The sequence below is a fragment of the Pezoporus flaviventris genome, unplaced genomic scaffold (genome assembly GCF_033815535.1).
Source record: "Pezoporus flaviventris isolate CSIRO_AGI_PZ_B2104156 unplaced genomic scaffold, CSIRO_AGI_Pfla_v1 ptg000044l, whole genome shotgun sequence".
NCBI lineage: Eukaryota > Metazoa > Chordata > Aves > Psittaciformes > Psittacidae > Pezoporus > Pezoporus flaviventris.
This window is the reverse complement of record NW_026892592.1, coordinates 152,227-174,077: the sequence shown is the minus strand read 5'-3', so window position 1 is coordinate 174,077 and position 21,851 is coordinate 152,227. Positions and strand designations below refer to the sequence as shown.

The following is a 21,851-nucleotide window of genomic DNA, read 5'->3' as shown; positions in this document are numbered from 1 at the left end:
TAGACGCTTTCATTACCATAGAATCATAGAATCATAGAATCGTTAAGGTTGGAAAGGACCTTAAGATCATCTAGTTCCAACCCCCGTGCCGTGGGCAGGGACACCTTACGCTAAATCATATCACCCAAGGCCTCGTCCAACCTGGTCTTGAACACTGCCAGGGATGGAGCATTCACTGTCAAATCTCTTAATCCAGGTCTCAATATCTGGCTCTGCTCTTGCATTTTTTAACAGATGCAGTGTATGAAAACCACATGAAGCCTGCATGAAACAGAACCCATCTTTCTTTAACCAACCCCAAATAAAATTTAATACATAAACAAAATTTCACTGCTTTGACTTTCCTCAGCATAATTTTTTCTTTATTTTGATTCTATTTATAATCAACTCAATATTTGTTTATTAGCAAAAGGAGATACAGGTTAGTGAAGGCACATATAATTTAAGAAATAATATCTAACTATTTAGGCAAAACAAAGGAGAAGAACTTGTTTCTGTCTAAAAAGAGTGTCCAAAGAGCCTTTCTGACCACCATCTGGAAGAATCCAAAATATTTTGACATAAACCAGAGCTTTTCCTTAGAGCCATACAAACATTAATCCAGCCCTGATGTGAAGCAAGAACCACCCCAGCTTGATGGATACATAAACAAGACACTACAATAAACCTTGAGCAAAGCCATATCCAGAACACAAGAATTGGAAGCTCTGGCACAGTGATCCTTGAAGAACACAAGGCACCAATTCCTTCAGAGTTTGAATCTGCAGTCTAAAAAAATATAATAAAATCACCCACTGTCTTCTGATCTGTGAATCAAGGTTGGCATCAGCTGGTAGTTAAAGCGCAGGAGAACACTGATTAAAATGTCCTCCCCTTTAACTGCATGCCCTGCAGTTAGACTCGTGAGTTACCGTCTGCAAAAGGTCTCTCTCACTACCATAAGTATCATTACATTCATTGTTTCTTCTTTGTAGTCCATCTGTTCCTTTGTGCCAGATACTGAATGTGAGAAATCATGATCACTTCCATGGAAATAAAGCCCTGTCATTTACTAAATAAGGTCATGTCATGGTTTAAGCTCAGTCGTAAATCAGCCACGCAGTCCTCGCTCACTCCCCCCCCTTTCCTTCCCCCGCTCCCAGAGGGATGGGGAGGAGAATCAAAAGAATGTAACTCCCACGGGTTGAGATAAGAACAGTCCAGTAACTAAGGTATAACACAAAACCACTACTGCTTCCACCAATAATAATAATGATAAGGGAAATAACAAGGGAAGAGAATACAGTACCACCTGCTGACCAATATCCAGCCCGACCAAACAGTGAACTAGCCCTTCCGGGAAACTCCCAGTTTACATCCTGGGCATGACGTGCTGTGGTATGGAATACCTCTTTGGCTAGTTTGGGTCAGGTGTCCTGTCTCTGCTTCCTCCCGGCTTCCCCTCCTCCATGGCAGAGCATGAGACTCACAAAGTCCTTGGTCAGAGGAAACATTACTGAGCAGCAACTAAAAACATTGGTGTGTTATCAGTGCTGTTCCCAGGCTGAAAGGCAAAAGCACAGTGCTGCACCAGCTACTAAGAAGGAGAAAAAATGACTGCTACCGCTGAACCCAGGACAGGTCACTTCCAGTTTAGAAAGAAGGGAAGCAGAGTAAAGAAATACTTGCTGTAGTAGTAGGGAAAGCAAAGAAAATTGCTGGCAAAGTAAACAATTTTTTATTTTTTATTTTTTCCAACATGTTCTCATCTTTCCTCTCCACTCACCTCCTCATTTCCAAACCAGACCAATATGTCATGTCAGTGCTCAGTACTAAAGAAAATGCATCTCCTCCTTGACATACTGCCCTACTTGGAACCAGAATTTGTTTCCAGTTCCCAATATCACCAATTCCTCTAATGTTAACTCAAGTCCTACAATGCCTGGTATCTTTTCCTTACTGTAGTCTGATTCTTTTGAAAATAGCCTCTCATGCCTGCAGAGAAAAGCCACAGTATCAGAATTCTAAGGCTGACATCAAAAGTCAAGCAAGAAACCCAAGATTTACTTTAAGCTCTCATGAATTTTCAGATGGACACACACCAAAAAAAAAATCTGTGAGGGATGTAAACATTTCTAATTTGTAAATAGAACTACCTATAAAAACTCCAGCTATTGATACAATTACTGTACTTCAAGTCTATCACCCTCAAAGAACCACCTTTTGGAAAAAACAATCTAAATGTAAAGGTATGTGAAAATGAAAAATATGCTCTGGAAAATGGGGGATTTAACAATAAACTGATATGAGAAGGGAAAGAATATCTACCAGCTAAAAATTAACCAGCTATAAAAGCTTATGAAGCATGCCATACACAAGAAAGTTGCCATTTTGTCATTATTACACTTGTGACAGCATGTAATAAAATGGGCAAGGACATTATGGTTTTCTAGGAACGCATGAATCACTTATTTTCCTCTTAAAAGTGGGTTTTGGTTTTTGTCCAATTCACTTTGTAAGGATAAGCAAACCATTTATTTTAAATTCCTGTATCCCTCTGTTTAACATGGCAGTGAAAGGGGTTATTTACAAAGACACTTCCAGATGTTATAAAGGGTGCTAAGTTCTAAAGAGATGAAATGAACAGCTGAGTATTTCTGAACATTTCACACAGCCCTTAATCTTCAAGCAGCAGACATAGAAATGTCCAGTCCCAGTGAGAGCTATTTGCCATCAGGTTGCAGCAGGAATTGCCAAGAGAGAAGAATCAGCAGTTAATATTCACCATCATTTTGTCTTGAAGTCTTGCCTGACATGTTTTCTATACTTCAATAAGTTTTTAGATTTCAAATTTCCTTTCCCCCACCCCCTCACTTTATAAAGGATTTTCAGTATAAATGCAGGTTTAAGCATTAGTTCCAACAGGTAAAGTTTTCACAACTCATTTTATTCTGACTCTGATACATTTTTTCCAGATGTGCTGCACTAAGCCATTACCTAAAGATTTGAGAAAAACTGGGTTTGCTCATTTAATAGAATTTTAAATAAAAGCTCAAGTTGCTTATGCTGTTTCCATTACTGACAGAAAGTCATGCAATTGCTTCCATAGCTGTTGAGGTAATGGCTCTTAATTTCATCTGCATTAGCAACTGATGTGCTACAGCAGGAATTTCCAGGACTTCATAAACATGAACTGACAATACAAGAGAGTCCTTCAAGGAATGTACATGCCTCAGTGTTGCCTCCTGTGCTTCTGAAGAGGCATAAAAAAGGCAAATAGTATTCAATATGAGTTTATAGTCTCACATTAGATATTAACAACTACATTGCATTATCCAAGATCAGGAATCTGTCTGAGGAATGCATTACAGTGAGGCAAACTCCTTGCCATGGCTGAATTTACCAGCATACTATTCATAAAATTTTCATTTTTCCAGAGTAGCTCGATTCTGATTCATTATAAACAGAAATATCATCCAACTCCCACTAAAGACAAATTGAACAGGCTTCACAGTATGCAAAATTAAGTACTTCATTGACAAACCTTACTTTAGCAGAAAGGTGGTCATTTTCTAGAGTTTAATAAGAGAAATATATTGCCCAGTACACATATTCAGAACAAATCTTGATATAAGAATAAATAAAAGCAAGATGAATTCATAAGGAGCAAGGATTCCTTGTCATCATGGGGGACTTCAACCACCCTGACATCTGTTGGAGGGACAGTATGGCCAGGCACAAGCAATCCAGGAGGTTCCTCAATTGTGGGAAAGACAACTTCCTTTTGTAAGTAATAGAGGAGCCCACAAGGAGAGGTGCCATGCTTGACCTCGAGCTCACCAACAGGGAGGGGCTGGTTGGAAATGTGATGCTCCAGGGTAGCCCTGGTTGCAACTATCATGAGACGGTCGAGTTTGAGATCCTCAGGACAGTGAGAAGAGCGTGCAGCAAGCTCACTGCCCTGGACTTCAAAAGAGCAGACTTTGGCCTCTTCAGGAACCTGCTCAGTAAGGTTCCATGGGATATAGTCCTAGAGGGCAGGGGGGCCCAAGACTGTTGGTTGATATTCAAGGATCACCTGCTCCAAGCTCAGGAGTGTTGCATCCCAACTAGAAGGAAGTGCAACAGGAGAGCCAGGAGACCTCCTTGGAATGATAAGGAGCTGCTGAGGAAATCTCAAGGGGAAAAAACAACTTATAAAAGGTGGAAGCCTGGGAAGAATACAGGGATGTTGTCTGGGAAGCTAGGAACAAAGTCAGGAAAGCTAAGGCCCAGTTAGAATTAAACCTGGCAAGGCATGTGAAAGATAACAGGAAGGGATTCTATAAGCACACTGCAAATAAAAGACAGACTAGGGACAACGTGGGCTCTCTCCAGAAGGTATCTGGAGAATTGGCTACCGTGGATTTGAAGAAGGCTGAGGTTCTTAATGACTTCTTTGCCTCGGTCTTCACTGGCAAATGCTCTGACTACACCACCCAAGTCTTGGAAGGCAGATGCAGGGACTGTGAGAATGAAGATGTTAGGCTCACTGAAGGAGAGGATCTGGTTCAAGACCATCTTAAGAACCTGAAGGGTTGAGATAACAACAGATCTGACTGAATTAATAATCACTCGTCACAATGGTGACTTATTGGCTCTGAAAGTTGTTGCTCTTGATATCACAGTTTCAGAATGTTGAACCTTACGCAGAGGCGGTATTGGCTGTTTTAGTGTTTATCAAGTGTGGGGCTTGGGCAAAGGTTCTTGTCTTATGGAACTTTATGGTAATGACTTGTAATACGGGCGGGCTCCAGCAGCAGGGTGGGACGGAGGTGGCCGTGGACTTGTACCTGGCCGTCCAGCTGCTCTTCACCGTCCTGGCCCTCATCCTCGCCTCCGTCTTCGTGAGGTTGCGGGGAACTGAGAGGGAGCAGCACCGGGAGCCGGCATCAGCTGAAGCGGCCCGGAAGAGCGGCCCCAGGGACCAAGCGGGGGTGGGAGCAGGGCTGGAGGCCGGCAGGGAGCAGCTGCCAGTGGAGGAGGTCGGGGCAGTCAAGGAACGGAAGGAGGTGGCTGCCGAGCAGTGGGAGAAGGAGGTGGAGGAGCCGAGCCCCACAGCCAACCCCAGCCCCGCAGCAGCCGAGAGCATCTCCATGCAGCCGCCCGCCGAGCCCGAGCCCCAGGAGGATGCGGAGACCAAGATGCCACCTTTGGGAGGCTCAGCTGGGTCCAGCCTTGGGCACCCGGGACAAGGGAGGATGCAGGAGACCACGCAGCATTTCCCAGCAAGGCAGAAGAGGAAGATCTGGACTCAAAGAAAGAGAAGCTGGTGGTGAGAGAGCTGGCAAGCACAGCAGCTACACCAGCCCCAGTGACAAGTACAGGTGGGACAGTATGGGCAAGCGTCTAGTCCACTGGGCCCCTTCAGTGATTTGGAAGTGTCGGAGATAGAAGGCAGCTGTATGAAGTCCCCAACGACAAGTTGCAGAAACTGCTGAAGGGGAGGGTGAGTTATTTTGAGCCTGCTGGGCCCATGACTTTTCAGGCCATCAGGGCAGAGATGCAACATAGAGATGGACTCAGGATCGAGGGGCGGACTTAGCAATGGAAACTATTACCCAGGTTATTCACGAGTTTGAACAGTGCACACAGCATCTCCTGCTCTGAAAGACTGTTACAAGAGATGGAGCCCGACATCATGGACCAGATGGACTCAGCAGCTTTATAGGGACTGGTCCCTGCACTAAGAAATGATCTCTTTCTCTCTGTGCGTGTATGTGGGTGTATATATGTAAGAGCGATGGTATATTGAAAATGTGGGATCTGAGCATGACGTGAATGGTATGGAAAAAGGAGTAGATACTGTCCTGGGTTCAGCAGTAGCAGTCATTTTTTCTCCTTCTTAGTAGCTGGTGCAGTGCTGTGTTTTTCACTTTCGGCCTGGGAACAGTGCTGATAACACCAGTGTTTTTAGTTACAGCTCAAATGTTTAGTCTGCCAAAGGACTTTGTGAGCCTCATGCTCTGCCAGGAAGGAGGGGAAGCTGGGAGGAAGCAGAGACAGGACACCTCACCCAAACTGACTAAAGCGGTATTCCATACCACAGCACGTCATGCCGAGGATGTAACTGAGAGTCACCTGGAAGGGCTAGTGCACTGCGGGGTTGGACTAGGTATCGGTCAGTGCTTGGAAGGGCTTGGGGGGGGGGGGGGGTGAGTTATCAGTTGGTGGGTGGTGAGGTGTTAATATTTTCTTCCCTTGGTATTTCCTTACTTTATTTTTTTATTGTTGGCAACAGTAGTGATGTGTGTTATACCTTACTTATTAAACTGTTCTTATCTCAACCTATGGGACTTGAATTCTTTTCATTCTCCTCCCCATCACTCCGGGAGCAGAGGAGGGGAAGAAGGGGGGCAGTGAGAGAGCAACTGCGTGATTTAGGGCTGACCGTGCTTAAACCACGACATCATGGCAGTCAGGTGAAGACACTGAGGACAGGAAAAAAGGAAATATAAAACCCAATTTCAAGAAGGGGAAAATGGATGACCCAGGGAATTACAGTCCAGTCAGTCTCACCTCGGTGCCTAGCAAAATCTTGGAGCAGATTCTCCTGGAAGGCATGCCAAGGCACATGAAAATCAACAAGGTGCTTGGCGACAGCCAGCATGGCTTCACTAAGGAGAAACCCTACCTGACCAGTTTGGTGGCCTTCTATGATGGGGCTACGGAACTGATGGACAGGGGTAGAGCAGTTGATGTCATCTACCTGGACATGTGCAAAGCATTCAACACTGTCCCACATGACACCCTTGTCTCTAAATTGGAGAGACATCAATTTGATAGGTGAACCACTTGGTGGATAAAGAACTGGCTGGGTGACCGAACGCAAACAGTTGAGGTCAACGGCTCAGTGTCCAGCTGGAGACCAGTAACGAGTGGTGTACCTCAGGGATCAGTGTTGGGATCTGAGACAAGGGGGGGCACAAAATTACAAAATGAAATATGTAAACCTTTAGAATCAGTTTTAAGTAATGTTAAATTTGATGGCTTTGTAACAGTAGCAATGGAAAATTACTGAGGTGCATGATACACAGAAAAAAAAGTACACTACAGCTAGAGAACATACTGAGAACTCTTGTATAAAATAGTTGACATAGTTTTAAGAAAAACAGTCTAGAAGAACAGGACACAGGGATAAGGAGTATCTGGGAACCGTAGGTGTCCAGGATGGGCTACAGCTAAACTAACTGATAAGTAGGAGGACAGGAGGATTACTATGTCTCTGATGCTAACAAACCAACTAAGCTGGTATAAGCATCTACTGCAATTGCTTCAAAGGCTGCCAGAAGTGCTGAAGATTGTTGGAAGAAGTAAACGACCCTCAGAGACCACCACCACAATTCTGTACGCATGCAGGAAACGTTCTGGAAAACAATGTAATCCATACGTACCCTCATGAAAATGCATGTACGCCCAGTGGCTATATAAGGACGGCTGATGTGGCAATAAGGGAGACACACGTTAGGAGGAGCTATCCCCCATGTCTCCCTGCACCGCAGTAAAGAATATCTGCTTGTCTACTTGAAAACTTTGTTGGCAAATTTGTTCCTGGAGTTTTCTCCAAATCAGACCAGTCCTGTTCAACATCTTTGTCGGTGACATGGAAAGTGGCACTGAGTGCGCCCTCAGCAAGTTTGCTGATGACACCAAGCTGTGTGGCTCGGTTGATATGCTGGAGGGAAGGAATGCCATCCAGAGGGACCTTGACATGCTTGAGAGGTGGGCTGATGCCAACCTTATGAAGTTTAACCATGACAAGTACAAGGTCCTAGACCTGGGTCGGAGCAATCATCGGCATAGCTACAGGTTGGGCAGAGAAGAGATTCAGAGCAGCCCAGTGGAGAAGGACTTGGGGGTGTTGGTTGATGAGAAACTTAACATGAAACAGCAGCGTGCGCTCACAGCCCAGAAAGCCAACCGTACCCTGGGCTGCATCAAGAGGAACGTGACCAGCAGGTCGAAGGAGGTGATCCTGCCCCTCTACTCTGCTCTCATGAGACCTCACCTGGAGTACTGTGTACAGTTCTGGTGTCCTCAACATAAGAAGGACATGGAACTGTTGGAACAAGTCCAGAGGAAGGCCACGAGGATGATCAGGGGACTGGAGCACCTCCCATATGAAGACAGGCTGAGAAAGTTGGGGCTGTTCAGCCTGGAGAAGAGAAGGCTGCGTGGAGACTTCATAGCAGCCTTCCAGTGTCTGAAGGGGGCCTATAAGGATGCTGGGGAGGGACTTTTTGCTAGGGACTGTAGTGATAGGACAAGGTGCAATGGGTTAAAACTTAAACGGGGAAGTTTAGATTGGATATAAGGAGGAAGTTCTTTACTGTAAGGGTGGTGAGGCACTGGAATGGGTCGCCCAAGGAATTTGTGAATGCTCCATCCCTGGCAGTGTTCAAGGCAGGTTGGACGAGGCCTTGGGTGCCATGGTTTAGTGTGAGGTGTCCCTGCCCATGGCAGGGGTATTGGAACTAGATGATCTTAAGGTCTTTTCCAACCCTAACTATTCTGTGATTCTATGATTCTATGACACTACTGTAAATAAAAACTCCAAATACCTCTGTGAAATTTTGATTAAGAGGGTCAATAGTTAATAATGTAGGGACTGACAGAGCTGCCCAAGCAGTATGATTCTACCACCTTTACTGAGGCAAAATAATCAAGAACCCAAGCAAGACTAAAGAAAAAGAACCACTCAGCAGCTTCAAGATAATGCCCTTAGGCATATGCTTGATATAAACATTATTCTAGGTATGTGAACAAGGCTTATGGTATATATATAAATGAAAGTGCTTAAAGTGTGCATTAATGAGTCATGAACTCAAACTGGAGCCACTGGTAACCATACACAGCATGACTTTCCACTGAAGCCAACTCACTGCAACTCTTGGGCAAGCCGTAGACCATGTCCTCATGTAAAGTTCCGGTGAACCGCAAAAGGGTTGCCCTCATGAAGGAATCTAGGCCTTGACTTCCAAACATCAATAAGGAGCACCTTTGAGTATTTGCACAAAAAAAGTTATGACAATTATTGCATGAGTAAGCAGATCAGAACCCTCCTTTTCATTCAGTTACAAGAGTCCATGCTGCTCTGCCTTCCTCCCCCCTTTGCATCTTGTCATAGCAATCCCTGATCTCATTTGACAAGTCTTGTTATGTGGAAAGGGTAGTAACAAGGAAGACAAATACATACTGACTCTGATCTCTAGAGAGTACAAAAGTTAACTTATTAACAGTTAACAACATAAATTTGCCAGACTCCAAGTGCAACCCCAGGAATGTGGAACTCCCAGCTGTGACATAGCCCAAAGGTGAGCTACTTAACCTGGTTTTGGGGGGCAGGTAATGGGCTTCAATGCCTGCCTACATAAGCACAGAGTACAACTGCACATTCAGAAAAGACTTCAGATGAAATGCAATGGTTTTGATTTTTTTTTTAAACTAAATTAAAAACTCCTGAGTATTGTCTTTATTGCTAAATCAGACCTGCAACCTTAAGTGAACTACAACTCTAGAAGACCAAGCTGCATGATTTATGCAACATATAGGCATCAAGAAATTTCTTAATATACAATAATTTTCTAGCACAGGGGAAGCATCCAAACATCTTTTTTTAAAGTACACTAACCCTTGGATTTGATTGCTAGAATTAACTCTAAATACTTGATACTCATAAAACAACCACTGTGTTTGAGGCAGTAGTTGGGAATACAATGCCTTGTGTGTGATTGAACAACCTACATTGCTGAAGTTTAGCGGCAGAGTTCTACTTCAGAGAAAAGATGAAGGAAAACATATACAAACAGCTAAAAAATTACATACAGTTGGTAGAGGGAGATTTTTCCTGAAGGATTAACATAGCCTAAATATTTCTTTAAGCCCTACCCCAACAGTAGCTGAACCAATATTATTGGAGATGATGTATATAATTTAAAATAGAATAATCCAGCTACATAACTGATGCATAACAAGGTACTATAAAGTCTGAACCCCGAACCAAAAGGATTTCATAGCTTTTTTCCTCCACCTGTATTTTCTCCCTGCCTTCAATAGGCTGAACAACTGGTGGCCAGTATTTCATGAGAAAAAGTCTGCTGATTGCCATTAACTAAGAGAGCTCCTGCAGTCTGGCATCTTGTAAAAAAAGGATGAGTCAAGGAAGTGAGAGACAAAAAAAAAAGGTGCAAGACCATACAAATACATTTTGCCAAGGAAAATAAATCAGGTAGCAAAAACAGTGGTTCAAAGTTCTGGATAGCTTATAGCACACATTTCTGCTGACTACTGTAACAAAACAATTCAAATACCAAAGCTTGCAGCACATAATCAGCTTAACCTACCTACAACTTGTATCCTACCCAAGGTCAACAGGATTGCTGCAAACAAGGATATATTTTGCAACATAATATTAATCCAAAATTATATCAATACATTACTGAGATGCACTTTCTCTCAAGTTTGTTTTCCTCATGTCCACAGACTGAAGCTCCTTTTGTCCAGTATGTCATGTGCTATTCTATGTATTTATTCTAAACAGGGATACTGTTGAAGCTTTACAGGAACCGGTACATGGACTAACAGTATACCTTCAGTTAAGCAAGAAGTTTTTAGTACTCCTTCTGAGCACAGTAATGGGAGAACAGATTGTAGAATAAAGCTGACTGCACCCATTTCACATCTAAAAGCTTTATACCTCTCCATTCGCAGAAAGCAGTTTGTGCCTATCATTAGATATGTGTTGCAAGAATTGTGATTCAGCTTCACTATATAAGGATCATATTTCAACAGTTGCTTCATTTGAAGTCAGAGTGGCTTTTAAGGTTTTGTGTTGCAACAGCAGAAAGGCAAGATAAATATACAGGAAAGACAAGAATAGGGGAAGTTTTGTCACTTTGCACAAAATGAGACTTGTTCAGTTGAGAAAATCATCTTCCAGATTGCTTTATGGATGAAAGCAGTAGTAAGTGCCACCTGTAAAACCTCATAGCAGCAATGAGCATCTTATAAATACCACGACAGAACTTCCACTGCAGAAAATTTAAAACAGAGGCTGCGACAAATCAAAACTTTACTCAGTATCACAATAAATTACAGTATGAAGACTGCACAGTAATATTTTGCAACTTACACTGCCTTTATAATAAAGATTCTTTTGTTCTGCACTTCAACATCTGGTCTAATATACTTTATTCCACTGTGCTTTTGGAAAGTATGCTGTGGTCACTGAGCATGTTTAATACATTGCTAAAATATTTCACATGCACAGAGTAGTACTTGCCTACAGTGCTATTCACCTATTGGCCAAATTGTTCTGCTTGGAACCATAAAGTAATTAATAACATGTCTGGTGGAGAGGAAATTCCTATCACTTTTGTATTTTAAAATACAAAATAAGCTCAATTTTTCATTCGGCTTTGATAACTACTCTCTTTTGGGAACTGCCACACAAAGTCAGAACAACTCTACATCCATAGGCTTGTTACAAATTAGCTCTGTGAATGGGACTTCCCCTAAGTCTGATAGCTCCTTCTGGACTTTGGCATAGTAACTTCATTTCCTTTAGCTACCAGCACAGGACTGCCCACAAAACAGAAGTTGCTAGTGAATATACTATTTTTAACCAGTGACCTTTAACCACCCAGGTCACTTGCTACTGGGAAAAGGTTTGAGGTGGCTCTCCATAAAATGTAAGGTAAAATCCTAAGTTTCAGACAACCAGAATCAGAATCCCTCCAATAAGTCTACTGACTTTGTTGCCATTGTGCTGGGAAACATAAACATGCCTATGGAAGGGACCATCACTACACAGCTGCATTGTTGCTAAAGTATGTGCCTATAAGGCAAGAATTTGTAAGCATGAAATCTCATCTTCATGTCAGAAACGTTGATTCCAGTTTGACACACGTAGCTTTATTTGCACTGATTCAGCTCTTGTAGTATTGAGGGGAAAAGCCCAGGGCAAGACAACAAAGACAGCACAACTCAGCTCACACAGTATGCAAAAGATGCCCAATCTTCATTTGGATTTGATAATTTTGTTCAGATGAGTGTTAAAACCATAGTCAAAACCTGACTACATTCTAGAAATAGTGGAAAGAGACAAAGATCTAGCAACACATTACACCTGGAATTTCAGTTAACACAAAAATCTGTATTTACCTCTGTTTTCCTTGACCTGTGAGATCTGTCAATACCTTAAAACCTGTAAATAAGCCTGTCTGCAGCTTACAACAACAACAATAGCCAATCCCTGAGAACAGGGAAAGTCTCCACTTCCTGAAGTTACCTTCAATTAAAATTACTTCCACATCTGTGAAAACAGGTTTGAACAATCCTAAATCACCAAAAGATATGAGTTAAAAGCACAATTCATACTGCATGTTACAGCTACTAGATTCCAAAAGAGGTCCACCTCCTTTTATGTCAATACCCATCTGTAATTTTTCTAAACTTGCATAGGCCAAAATTTTTAACTTTATGTGGACTTTTCTTTATAAAATAAAGTGCAGATACCCAAAGTGCTTATGTCAACAGCTACAGGATGTGCCTAGTGTCTTTGCAGAAATGTCCATCTGGTTTGCCTTGCTTTAGCACCGTTATATGCAGAAGGGAGAGGGGGTTTTAACTAAGACTGAAGACCAGCATAAAAGAATTGATGAATTTTCCTAAATAACCATATGATTGCCCCCAGATGGTCACCACTCCCAACAACTTGGGCATTACAGCATGGATCCAGGAGCCCCATGCTTGAGAGTGTTCCCACAGTTAGCTGGGCCTCTGAGATAAAAGCTTCTCAGTGACACTCATTGTATAAATTTGTTTCCCAAGGCAGCAATATTCTGTGCAGATAGGATGGTGAAATTATTCAGAAGTTATGTATTTGACAAGTCTCTACATGAAGCATGTATGAAAGTTTCCAGCTAACCACTTAATGCAAACAAGTGCATACAGACCTCCACCACAGCTTGTTAAGGAGTATTCAGCAATATACTCCATTCTTCTCATCTCTCTCCAATGTAGAAACTGGAAATACTTTATACTAAAAGCTACTTTCAAAATGTGGTTTAGGGAAGATACAGCCACTGACAGCTTTCAGGTCCAAGCTTACTATAAACCCGTTCACTGTTCAACTACAGAGTATGTTAAATTACTAACATTTCTGCAAATCGGGATTAAAACCATTCACTGGATTAATACAAACTGCCTCTAAGCCAGCTAAGCACATGGATACTGCACCTTTCATGAGCTTCCCATTTTTCTTCTGGTTTAGCTACAGCCTTTTTAACTGAGACACTTCCAGCTCCAGTACTTTGCCAAGAGAGGAATGACGAACTTGGGCAGCTCACTACTTCTGACCATGAAGTTTGTGGGTCCTGCTACATTAAGAGATGTGTCTATTTGCTATGAGAATCAGAAATATGTAAGTGAGCAATGGTGGCTCCAGGCAGGCTCCAGGATCTTCAGCTGTACTCCAACCTTAAGAGGCAGAACTCCCTACCGGACAGATCATATATCATGGAGAATTCAACACCGTTGCTGGTGAACCAGAAAAGAGAGTATCAGTTAGTAAGAAAATTGTATTTGTTCCACGACTCCTTTTATGGCTATTACTAAGGTAATCTATGAATAATCTATAAAATTCTAAATTCCTCTAAAATTCTAATTCTTCTAAAATCTATAAAAGCTACATTCCCTGAAAACTAAGCAGGTATTCTACAAAAGAAAAACAGATCAGAGGAAAACCTACTGAAAAGCACATCCTTCCCAACAAGGGCTAGACAGAAAGGTCACAAAATGCTACCCATGACTAATCTTGGCATATATGGTATTGGAATAGCAACCACTGAGTACAACTGAAAACAGTGTTGAACCCTGTTCTATTTTTAATCAGATGGAAGCCACAAATCTTAGCCATGCTTCTGCTTAGTGCTGCATTTTCTTCTACCCAGACAGTTTTTACAGCTGGAAAAATAGCTACTTAGAGCACTATTCTGCTGTAAAAAAATATTGCTGCTTACAGCTTCTGGGATTCTAGTTGAGTATGTCACAGAAAAGGAGGTCTGGTCCAGGCAAGCTAAGAACATTTTCTTGAGACATGTAACCCTTTCCAATCCATATCAGCTTCTCTGAGTGAAGATATGCTGTGAAATCATTCATTGCCATTTAAGTGGAATTAAACTATATTTGCAAGACTATGCAGCAAGCCAGTGGCAGAGAAGGAAACAGAACTCTGAAGACCAACTCCAAGTAAAAAATTCATATGGTCCACGGCAGTATTTTTAATGACATTTAAAGGCAATATACTAGTGATGCTGCTGTGATGGTGCATTTCCCCTTGTCCTGGGTTCAGCAGTAGCAGTCATTTTTTTCCTTAGTAGCTGGTGCAGTGCTGTGGTTTTGACTTTCAGCCTGGGAACAGTGCTGATAACACCAATGGTTTTAGTTGTTGCTAAGTCATGTTTACTTTGACCAAGGACTTTGTGAGCCTCATGCTCTGCCAGGGAGGGGAAGACAGGAGGAAGCAGAGACAGGACGCCTGACCCAAACTAGCCAAAGAGGTATTCCATACCACAGCACGTCATGCCCAGAATGTAGAACTGGGGGCAGTTACCCAGAAGGGCTAGATCACTGCTGGGGTCGGGCTGGGTATCAGTCAGTGGGTGGTGAGCGGTTGTATTATCTCCCCTTATTTCCCTTCTCATTATTATTATTATTGGTGGTAGCGGCAGTGGTTTGTGTTATACCTTAGCTAGCGGACTGTTCTTACCTCAACCCATTCTTACATTCTTTAGATTCTCCTCCCCATCCCTCTGGGAGCGGGGAAGGAAGGGGGGGGAGTGAGAGAGAGGCTGCGTAGTTCTGATTTACCGGCTGAGCTTAAAACACGACACCCATACATTAGCTCTGCCACACAGAGCTGTTTTTATTAATACCACAAAGAGTATCTCTTTGCTACACAAATAGCAGCTCACAGTTCAAAGACTTTCCTCACTTAACAGTGCTTTTTGTACGCATTAAAAAAAATACTATTAGTCACTTTTTCACCTCAACATTTTAATATCTGTAATCATAGCCTGGAGTGTGGAAATGGAATGCATACTTGTTAACTCAAATTTGCTAAGCCCAGGTTTTAGCCAGGTCAGGACGTAATACAGCATTAGAAAAATAAGACTTATTTTGTAACAACATTCAGAGTGCACACATATGCAGAGAAAGGTGCAAGTTTTCTCTCCTGTCTTCCACTCCTCTTCCCTCAGCTTCTCACACATTCTTGGGAGCCAAGAGACAGGTGGAAGTAGAAGCCTAACTGCTGTTTTAAACACCTTCTCCCCAGTAAAGCAACACTCACCACCATATGCTTCATCCAAGAAATAACCTGCTACTATAAGAATGAGAGGTGTAGTGTCAGATTTTCACTCTGAAAATATTTCATGAGAGCTAAGCTGCTATTTCAGCTCATAAGGAAAGTTCTTGTTTATTTCCCCAACAGAAAAATAAGCATATTTGTCTCTTGCTAACGATTTTTTCACTGATAGCCTTACTACAAAACCCCTTCTGTGACTTCCTTTGTTGAGAAGAAGCAAGATTCCAGTCTCCAATCACAATTAAAATAACACCAATTGCCACCAAGAGATAGGAGTTTGTTACCCCATTGGAAGTGCGCATGTGGAAAAGGACACACCTTTGGAGTGTTTCCCTGAAGGCCTCTTGGGTAATGACTCCTCACTGGAATGTGCTGATGTATGTAGTACATTTTCTAAACTAGTACTGACACTGTTGATGGGGGTCTCGGATCTTGGAGTGACCTGGAAAGAAAAAAAAAACAAAACACAAAAATCCAATAAAATAAACTGAAGGAATGTACAAACATCACACCTTCCTCCAGAGTGAGCAGAACCACTTTGATGGCAGTTAGAAGTTTGTTTCTTCTAAAACCAAGGGGTGTTACTACCGATATTCCACAAGTAACAGTTCAGGGAAGTTGTTTTAGTTAGCAGCTATTCGCAAATTTAGATTATTTTGGCTAATCTATAAAGCTACTTAAAGTATAAATATTTTTTAAACAATAGTCACACAGCAGTCAACTGTAGAGATATTGCAATATCCTTAACCTCTCCACATTGCAGTTTTAACTCTTGAAGAAAAAAACTAGGGGAAAAGGGCTCTTGGGAAATCCCATTTTTATGTTATGGCACTGTGCTGGTTGTAGCTGGGATAGAGTTAATTTCCTTCACAGTAGCTGGTATGGAGCTGTGTGTTGGATTTATGCTGAAAACAGTGTTGATAATAGAGGGATGTTTTCGTTACTGCTGAGCAGTGCTTACACAGAGTCCAAGCTTCTGCTCCTCACCCCACCAGCAAACAGGCTGGGGGCACACAAGGATACAGGAGGGTACACAGATGACCCCAATTGACCCAAGGGATATTTGAGACCACATGACATCTTGCTCAGCATTATAAAAGCTGGGGGAAGAAGGAGACATTCTGAGTAATAGCATTTGTTTTCCCAAGTAACCATTAGCATGATGAACCCCTGCTTTCCTGGAGATAGCTGAATACCATTGGCTTGCCAATGGGAAGTGGTGAACAAATTCCTTGGTTTGGTCATTTCAAAGTATTTCCATGAAGAATACAAGGAATGAATTCCAATTCAACAAAAAAATAATGGTCTTTGCAATTTAAAAGCCTGCTATCATGACTTATTTCAATGAAAAATTGCACACTAAAAATGCCCAAGCAGAAGGCTGCATCATCAAAACAGACTTCATGGCCTTCACCTACCTTCTAAACTGCATTTACCATAAGAAAACTTATTTTCACCATTAAAGCTACAGAAACAAACAGAAGTCATTAGGAAAAGCAGAACTAAACACTGCCCACAAGCTGCTGTCCACAAGAGCATTCACAATTATGTAGCAACAAAACCACATCTATTACTTGCAGTATAACATTCAATGCCTGCCTCATAAGCAAGGCAATTACTCTCTTGTTTTCTAGGTAAAGAGAAGCAGAAGTCGATGAACAGTTATATTACCAGTACTGAACACAAGGGTTTAAGTACCATAAAGAGGAAAGTGTGCTTTAAAGAGGTAGTTAAGACTAACAAAAGCACTCATGCTAACTAATGCATCACTTGAAATTCAATTGCCACATTTTGAATCAATGCAAAATCCTGGTATAGAGAGCTGTAACTAGAATTTAGCATCCATTTTAGCCTTTCACAAATCACAGGAGAAAACCTGCATCTCCACATCACAAGAAAAGCTATCCTTTATTCATTGTAACCAAAACCAGTGACTACAGGTCTCTGTAAGGAAAAAGGCTCACTCAGACCCTGTTTATGTGAGACTAGTGTGAGTTTGTACAACTTAAGCTGAAAACAATACTTTGCTCACCTTACCATTAGCCTTACACACTGACATCAGGCAGAATACGTAATGCAAGTTAAAAATAGCACATACTTACTCTAAAATTACCTATTGTAAGCTCCATTTTAAGACTGACATTGATACAGAGGGTTGACCATTGTACAGGGGGGTAGTACAAGGGGGTTGTACAAGGGGATTGTACAGGGGGGTTGTACAAGGGGGTTAGAGGAATTTGTTTAAACAAAAGGACTAAATGCCTGCTAAGCAGAACAGAGACCTCCGGTCCTATTAATAAGCAGACGCCTGAATCTACTGATAAAGGGGAGAAGCAGAGGATTTACGGCTGGGACACTGATCAAACTCTACTGATAAAGGGGAGAAGTAGAGGATTTACGGCTGGGACACTGACCAATCTCTAAGGCCACACATAAAGACTAAAAAGGTGAAAAGTACAAGAAGAGGAAGACTCATTTACTTCATCTTGAAGACCCCTACCCAGAGGAGGAAGACTCATTTACTTCATCTTGAGACCCCTGCCCATGACCAGAGGGGGCACTGCGCAGGCGCAGAGGACCTTCTGGCTCATTATAATACGAAGCGGGGATAGGATATGAATATGTATAGGCGTATTGTGCAACCTTATGAATATATATAACTTTAGAGAATAAATGTAGAGGGAAACAACACTGAGGCACTCATGACTTTGAGGAATTATCCCCGTGCGTCTCAGCGCTGAATAAAAAGCATACCTACTTTACAACTTTTAACGAGTTGTGGAGTCAATCCGCGCATCAATTTGGCGAGCCAGGCAGGAGGTCTCTGTTCGGCTGCAGGATCGGCTGAGGGGCGGACATCCTAGGCGCCCCAGGCCGCTTGCCTGGAGGAGCTCCGCTCCTCGTCCGCTCACTGCGAGGACAGACAACAACCTGTGCCGGCTGCGGAGAAACGGTATGCTTGAAACTTAGGGGGCCTGTAAGGCGTACGCGTGGCCCGGGGCTGCTGGTAAGGCGCGCAGAGACGTCTGGCGCACAGCGTAGTTCCCTTGGCAGGTAGGGCTTGCAAGCAGGGGACTCGCCGACCGGTAGAGCGGCCGCTAGCGATCCTGAGGGTGGATCGGGTGAGTTCGGGTTTTCGCTGCATCCCAAGTTTTGGGAGCCAGGAAGGATCTGCTAATGACCGTAGTGGAAGCAGGTGAAGGGGTAGGCGAACCCACCAGGTCTCCGCTGCATCTCAAATTCTGGGATCCAGGACAGACCTGCTACCATAGGAAGCAGGAGAAGGGTAAGGCGGAACCACAGTGTGAGTGTGTGGGATCCCATGTGTGTTTGTGTTTCTGTTTCCGTGTGACTGAGACGTAGCACAGCTACGAAGCGAGTGTGGAGTCCTGATCCGCGGTTCCGTGTTCTCCGCGAGGAGAGCGGCCGGAGACGGACGAAGCGTCTTTGTTTTGTGTTGTGCCTAAGTGCTTTGTGTGTGTGTATGTCTGTCGTTAGTGTTAAAGATTAGTGTTTAAGCGGTGGGGGAGGAGTAGACAAAAGTAAACTGTGGCTAATGGGGGTTTAAGAAGAGTTCCCTCTCTGCGCCCCAGTGGCTGTATGAGAGAAGTATAACCTCTAATATCTGTAGTCCTATTCTTGAGATCTGGACTTTACACTCAGTACCAGAGGCTTGTAGCCTCACATATGGGTGCATAGTAACTTCTGAACAGTGGAACCTACCGTGGATACTAGTGTAAATTTTGCTGGAACCGAAACTATGATCTAACAACAGGGGAACTGATCTGCAGAACCCAGAGATATTATTTTACTGAACCCCTGAGAATATCATAAAACTTGTGTGTAGGTGCTCTCATTTTTAAGTGCATTTGCAGAGCACTAGGAAAGAGAAGCTATAGATTTGTAAAAGATTGTTTGAAATGGGAGCCGGTCGAAATAAGGGAATTCTGAAGAAAAGCCCATTGGGTTACATTTTGGCACATTGGAAAGAACTGGGAGGGTCTTCTGGGGGTTCGGTAAACAAGAAAACGTTGATAAAATATTGTAAAATTCTCCATTCCTGTAATTTTGCATGATGTACACCCCTGTTATTTTTAACTTGTAAAATTTGATAGGAAACTTCTCTGGATAAAACTGAGTACTTGATGCATACGTATGGAATATCAGGTCTTGTGTGCAGGTATATAATTTTATGAAGACTGTGATGTTCCTATCTGTAAAAATATTGTGAGTGTAAAAAGCTTACTTTTGAAAAATTCATTGCCAAACTTGTGATTGTTTATGAGATTGGGAAAGTATTAATTGGGATTTTGGTGTGAAGTCTCTGAAGTTGAGTACCAGAGGACAAGTATTAGCCCCCTATTTATTATATGCTTATCCGTAAAAAACCCATAAGACATTCAGGAATGATATGGGAAGAGAACAGTGTGTCAATTAAATGACTCTTTCCCATGGTCATCATCTATATGTGTTTGATTTGCCTTTCCAGACTTGGATTGCTCTGGAGACTGCTAAGCATTTTTCCTATTTGATATAGAATTTTCCCTGACTTTGATTCCTCCTTCTGTCTGTCGTGTGTTAGGGTTTGATAGCAGTTCTTTAAGGATGTTTGATGCCTAAGCCAGAGAATCCTCTATGGCAGTGTGTACATGTATAATTTATTTATTTTAAATTTATCTCATGTCTCAAGCTGGGCATGGGGAGGCTTAGTCTGGGTATTATGAAAAATTTCTTCACCAAAATGTGATCAAGCATTGGAACAGGTGGCCCAGGGAAGTGGTGGAATATGTGTCCCTGGAAGCGTTCAAAAAAAAAAAAACAAACATTGAGATGAGGCCTTTAATGGCATGGCTTAGTGGTGGTTTTGGCAGTCCTGGGGTAATGGTTGGACTTAATGATCTCAAAGGTCTTTTCCAACCCGGTTAATTCTACGATTCTGTGATCAGGAGAAATGGCCTAAAAATGGAACTTTGAATTATAATACATTGCTACAATTAATGTTGGTTTTGAGGTGGCCAGGAAAATGGGATGAAGTACTATATACAGATAGGGATCTGGCAGAGCTATGTTATCCTGTCTGCCACTCCGGGTGATTTCTTAAAGTGAAAAACCTAATTTTGGCTTTGGAAAAGGACAGAGAAAACCAGAAAGCTAAGCTGAAGAGATGTTGTTCAGCCTGTGATATTGGGAGAATGATGTTTAAAAGTTGAATCAGGAAAATAAGTATAAAAATTATACCTCTGAGAGGAACATCCTCTATACCTGTCCTATCAGATATTGATAAGGAGGAGGAGATTCTATCACTGGCAACAAGCAACAAAACCAGAAGTGCTGTTGCAGAGGCAGGCATCTGTAACCCCTGCAGAGCAGGGTGAGCACCTGTGAGAAGAAAAAAAAAAAAAAAAAAAAGAAAAAAGGGAAAATCAAAGGGGAAAGGAGGGGAGCTCGAGCAGCTCCTGTGTTTGAGCACGGGATGAGTGCTGGGACAGGCAAACAAGTGGGAACAGACATGTTGATAGACGGGACTGAGGGGTTGTTGAATGTTTTGAAACTGGTGGAGGAGGAATGTCAGGCAAAGGTGGGGGAAGTGGGTTTTTCTCCTATGGGACCGGATCGGTGTGAGTGTGCTGTGGAGAGTTTTTGCCCTGGGGGAAGAATGCCATGGAGTGACTCCGGTGGCTGAATTGAAACTAGACTGACAAAGGACCTGGGGAATCTGCCCTAGTAGATCCACTGATTAAATTAAAACTAGAGACCAGAGGAAATAAAGTGGAATTTTAGTGGATACAGGAGCAACTTATTCGGCGTTAATTCAGAGGGAAAAGAATTTGTTACAGATGTGGGAGCTACTGGCCACCAAGGAAAAGAAAAAAAAAAACAAAACCAAAAAAAAAAAAGGCAAAAAGAGGCACAAATTGGAAAGAAGCAACATTTAAAGAAGGCAAAATGGAATTAAAGAGTTAAAAATCAATTAATTGCAGTTTTGAGTTTATCTTTAATTCAACAGAAAAAGCAAACAGGAGGACCTCCCTGAAATAGAAGAAATCCTTAATCCAGGTATACCTGGGAATATGGACATCTGAAGTTCCAGGTAAAGCGAAAAATGCTCTGCCTGTTAAAGTAGAAATAAAAAAGGGGCCTGCCCAATTAGAATAGAACAATAGCCCCTAAAATTGCAGGAAAGGGAAATAAAAAAAAAAAAAAAAATCATGAATGTGAATTGGAATATAATACTCCTATCTTGCCAGGAAAGAAAAGTTGCAGATTGGTTCAAGATCTCAGAAATCAACAAATTTGTAGAGGATATTCAGTAATAACTAATCCGTATTGACTAAATTGAATCAGAAATGGTTTGCCGTCTTGGATTTAAAGGACTCTTTCTTTTGTTTACCATTCAGAATTTATTTGCTTACAATATGTGGATGACCTATTGCCACAGAAACAAAGGAAAAATGTGTCCAGTGAA

At 42.3% G+C, this 21,851-nt stretch overlaps 1 protein-coding gene across 2 annotated transcripts in view; it reads right to left on the bottom strand.

Annotated features, from left to right (window-relative positions):
- LOC133276329 (zinc finger CCHC domain-containing protein 14-like) overlaps positions 1–21,851 on the bottom strand; it is a 77,552-nt gene that overhangs the window by 34,420 nt on the left and 21,281 nt on the right. For both annotated transcript variants that reach the window (XM_061467043.1, XM_061467044.1), the window contains exon 2: positions 15,704–15,827. In XM_061467043.1, the coding sequence (XP_061323027.1) occupies positions 15,704–15,827 (124 nt within the window). The remainder of the gene's footprint in view (positions 1–15,703; positions 15,828–21,851) is intronic.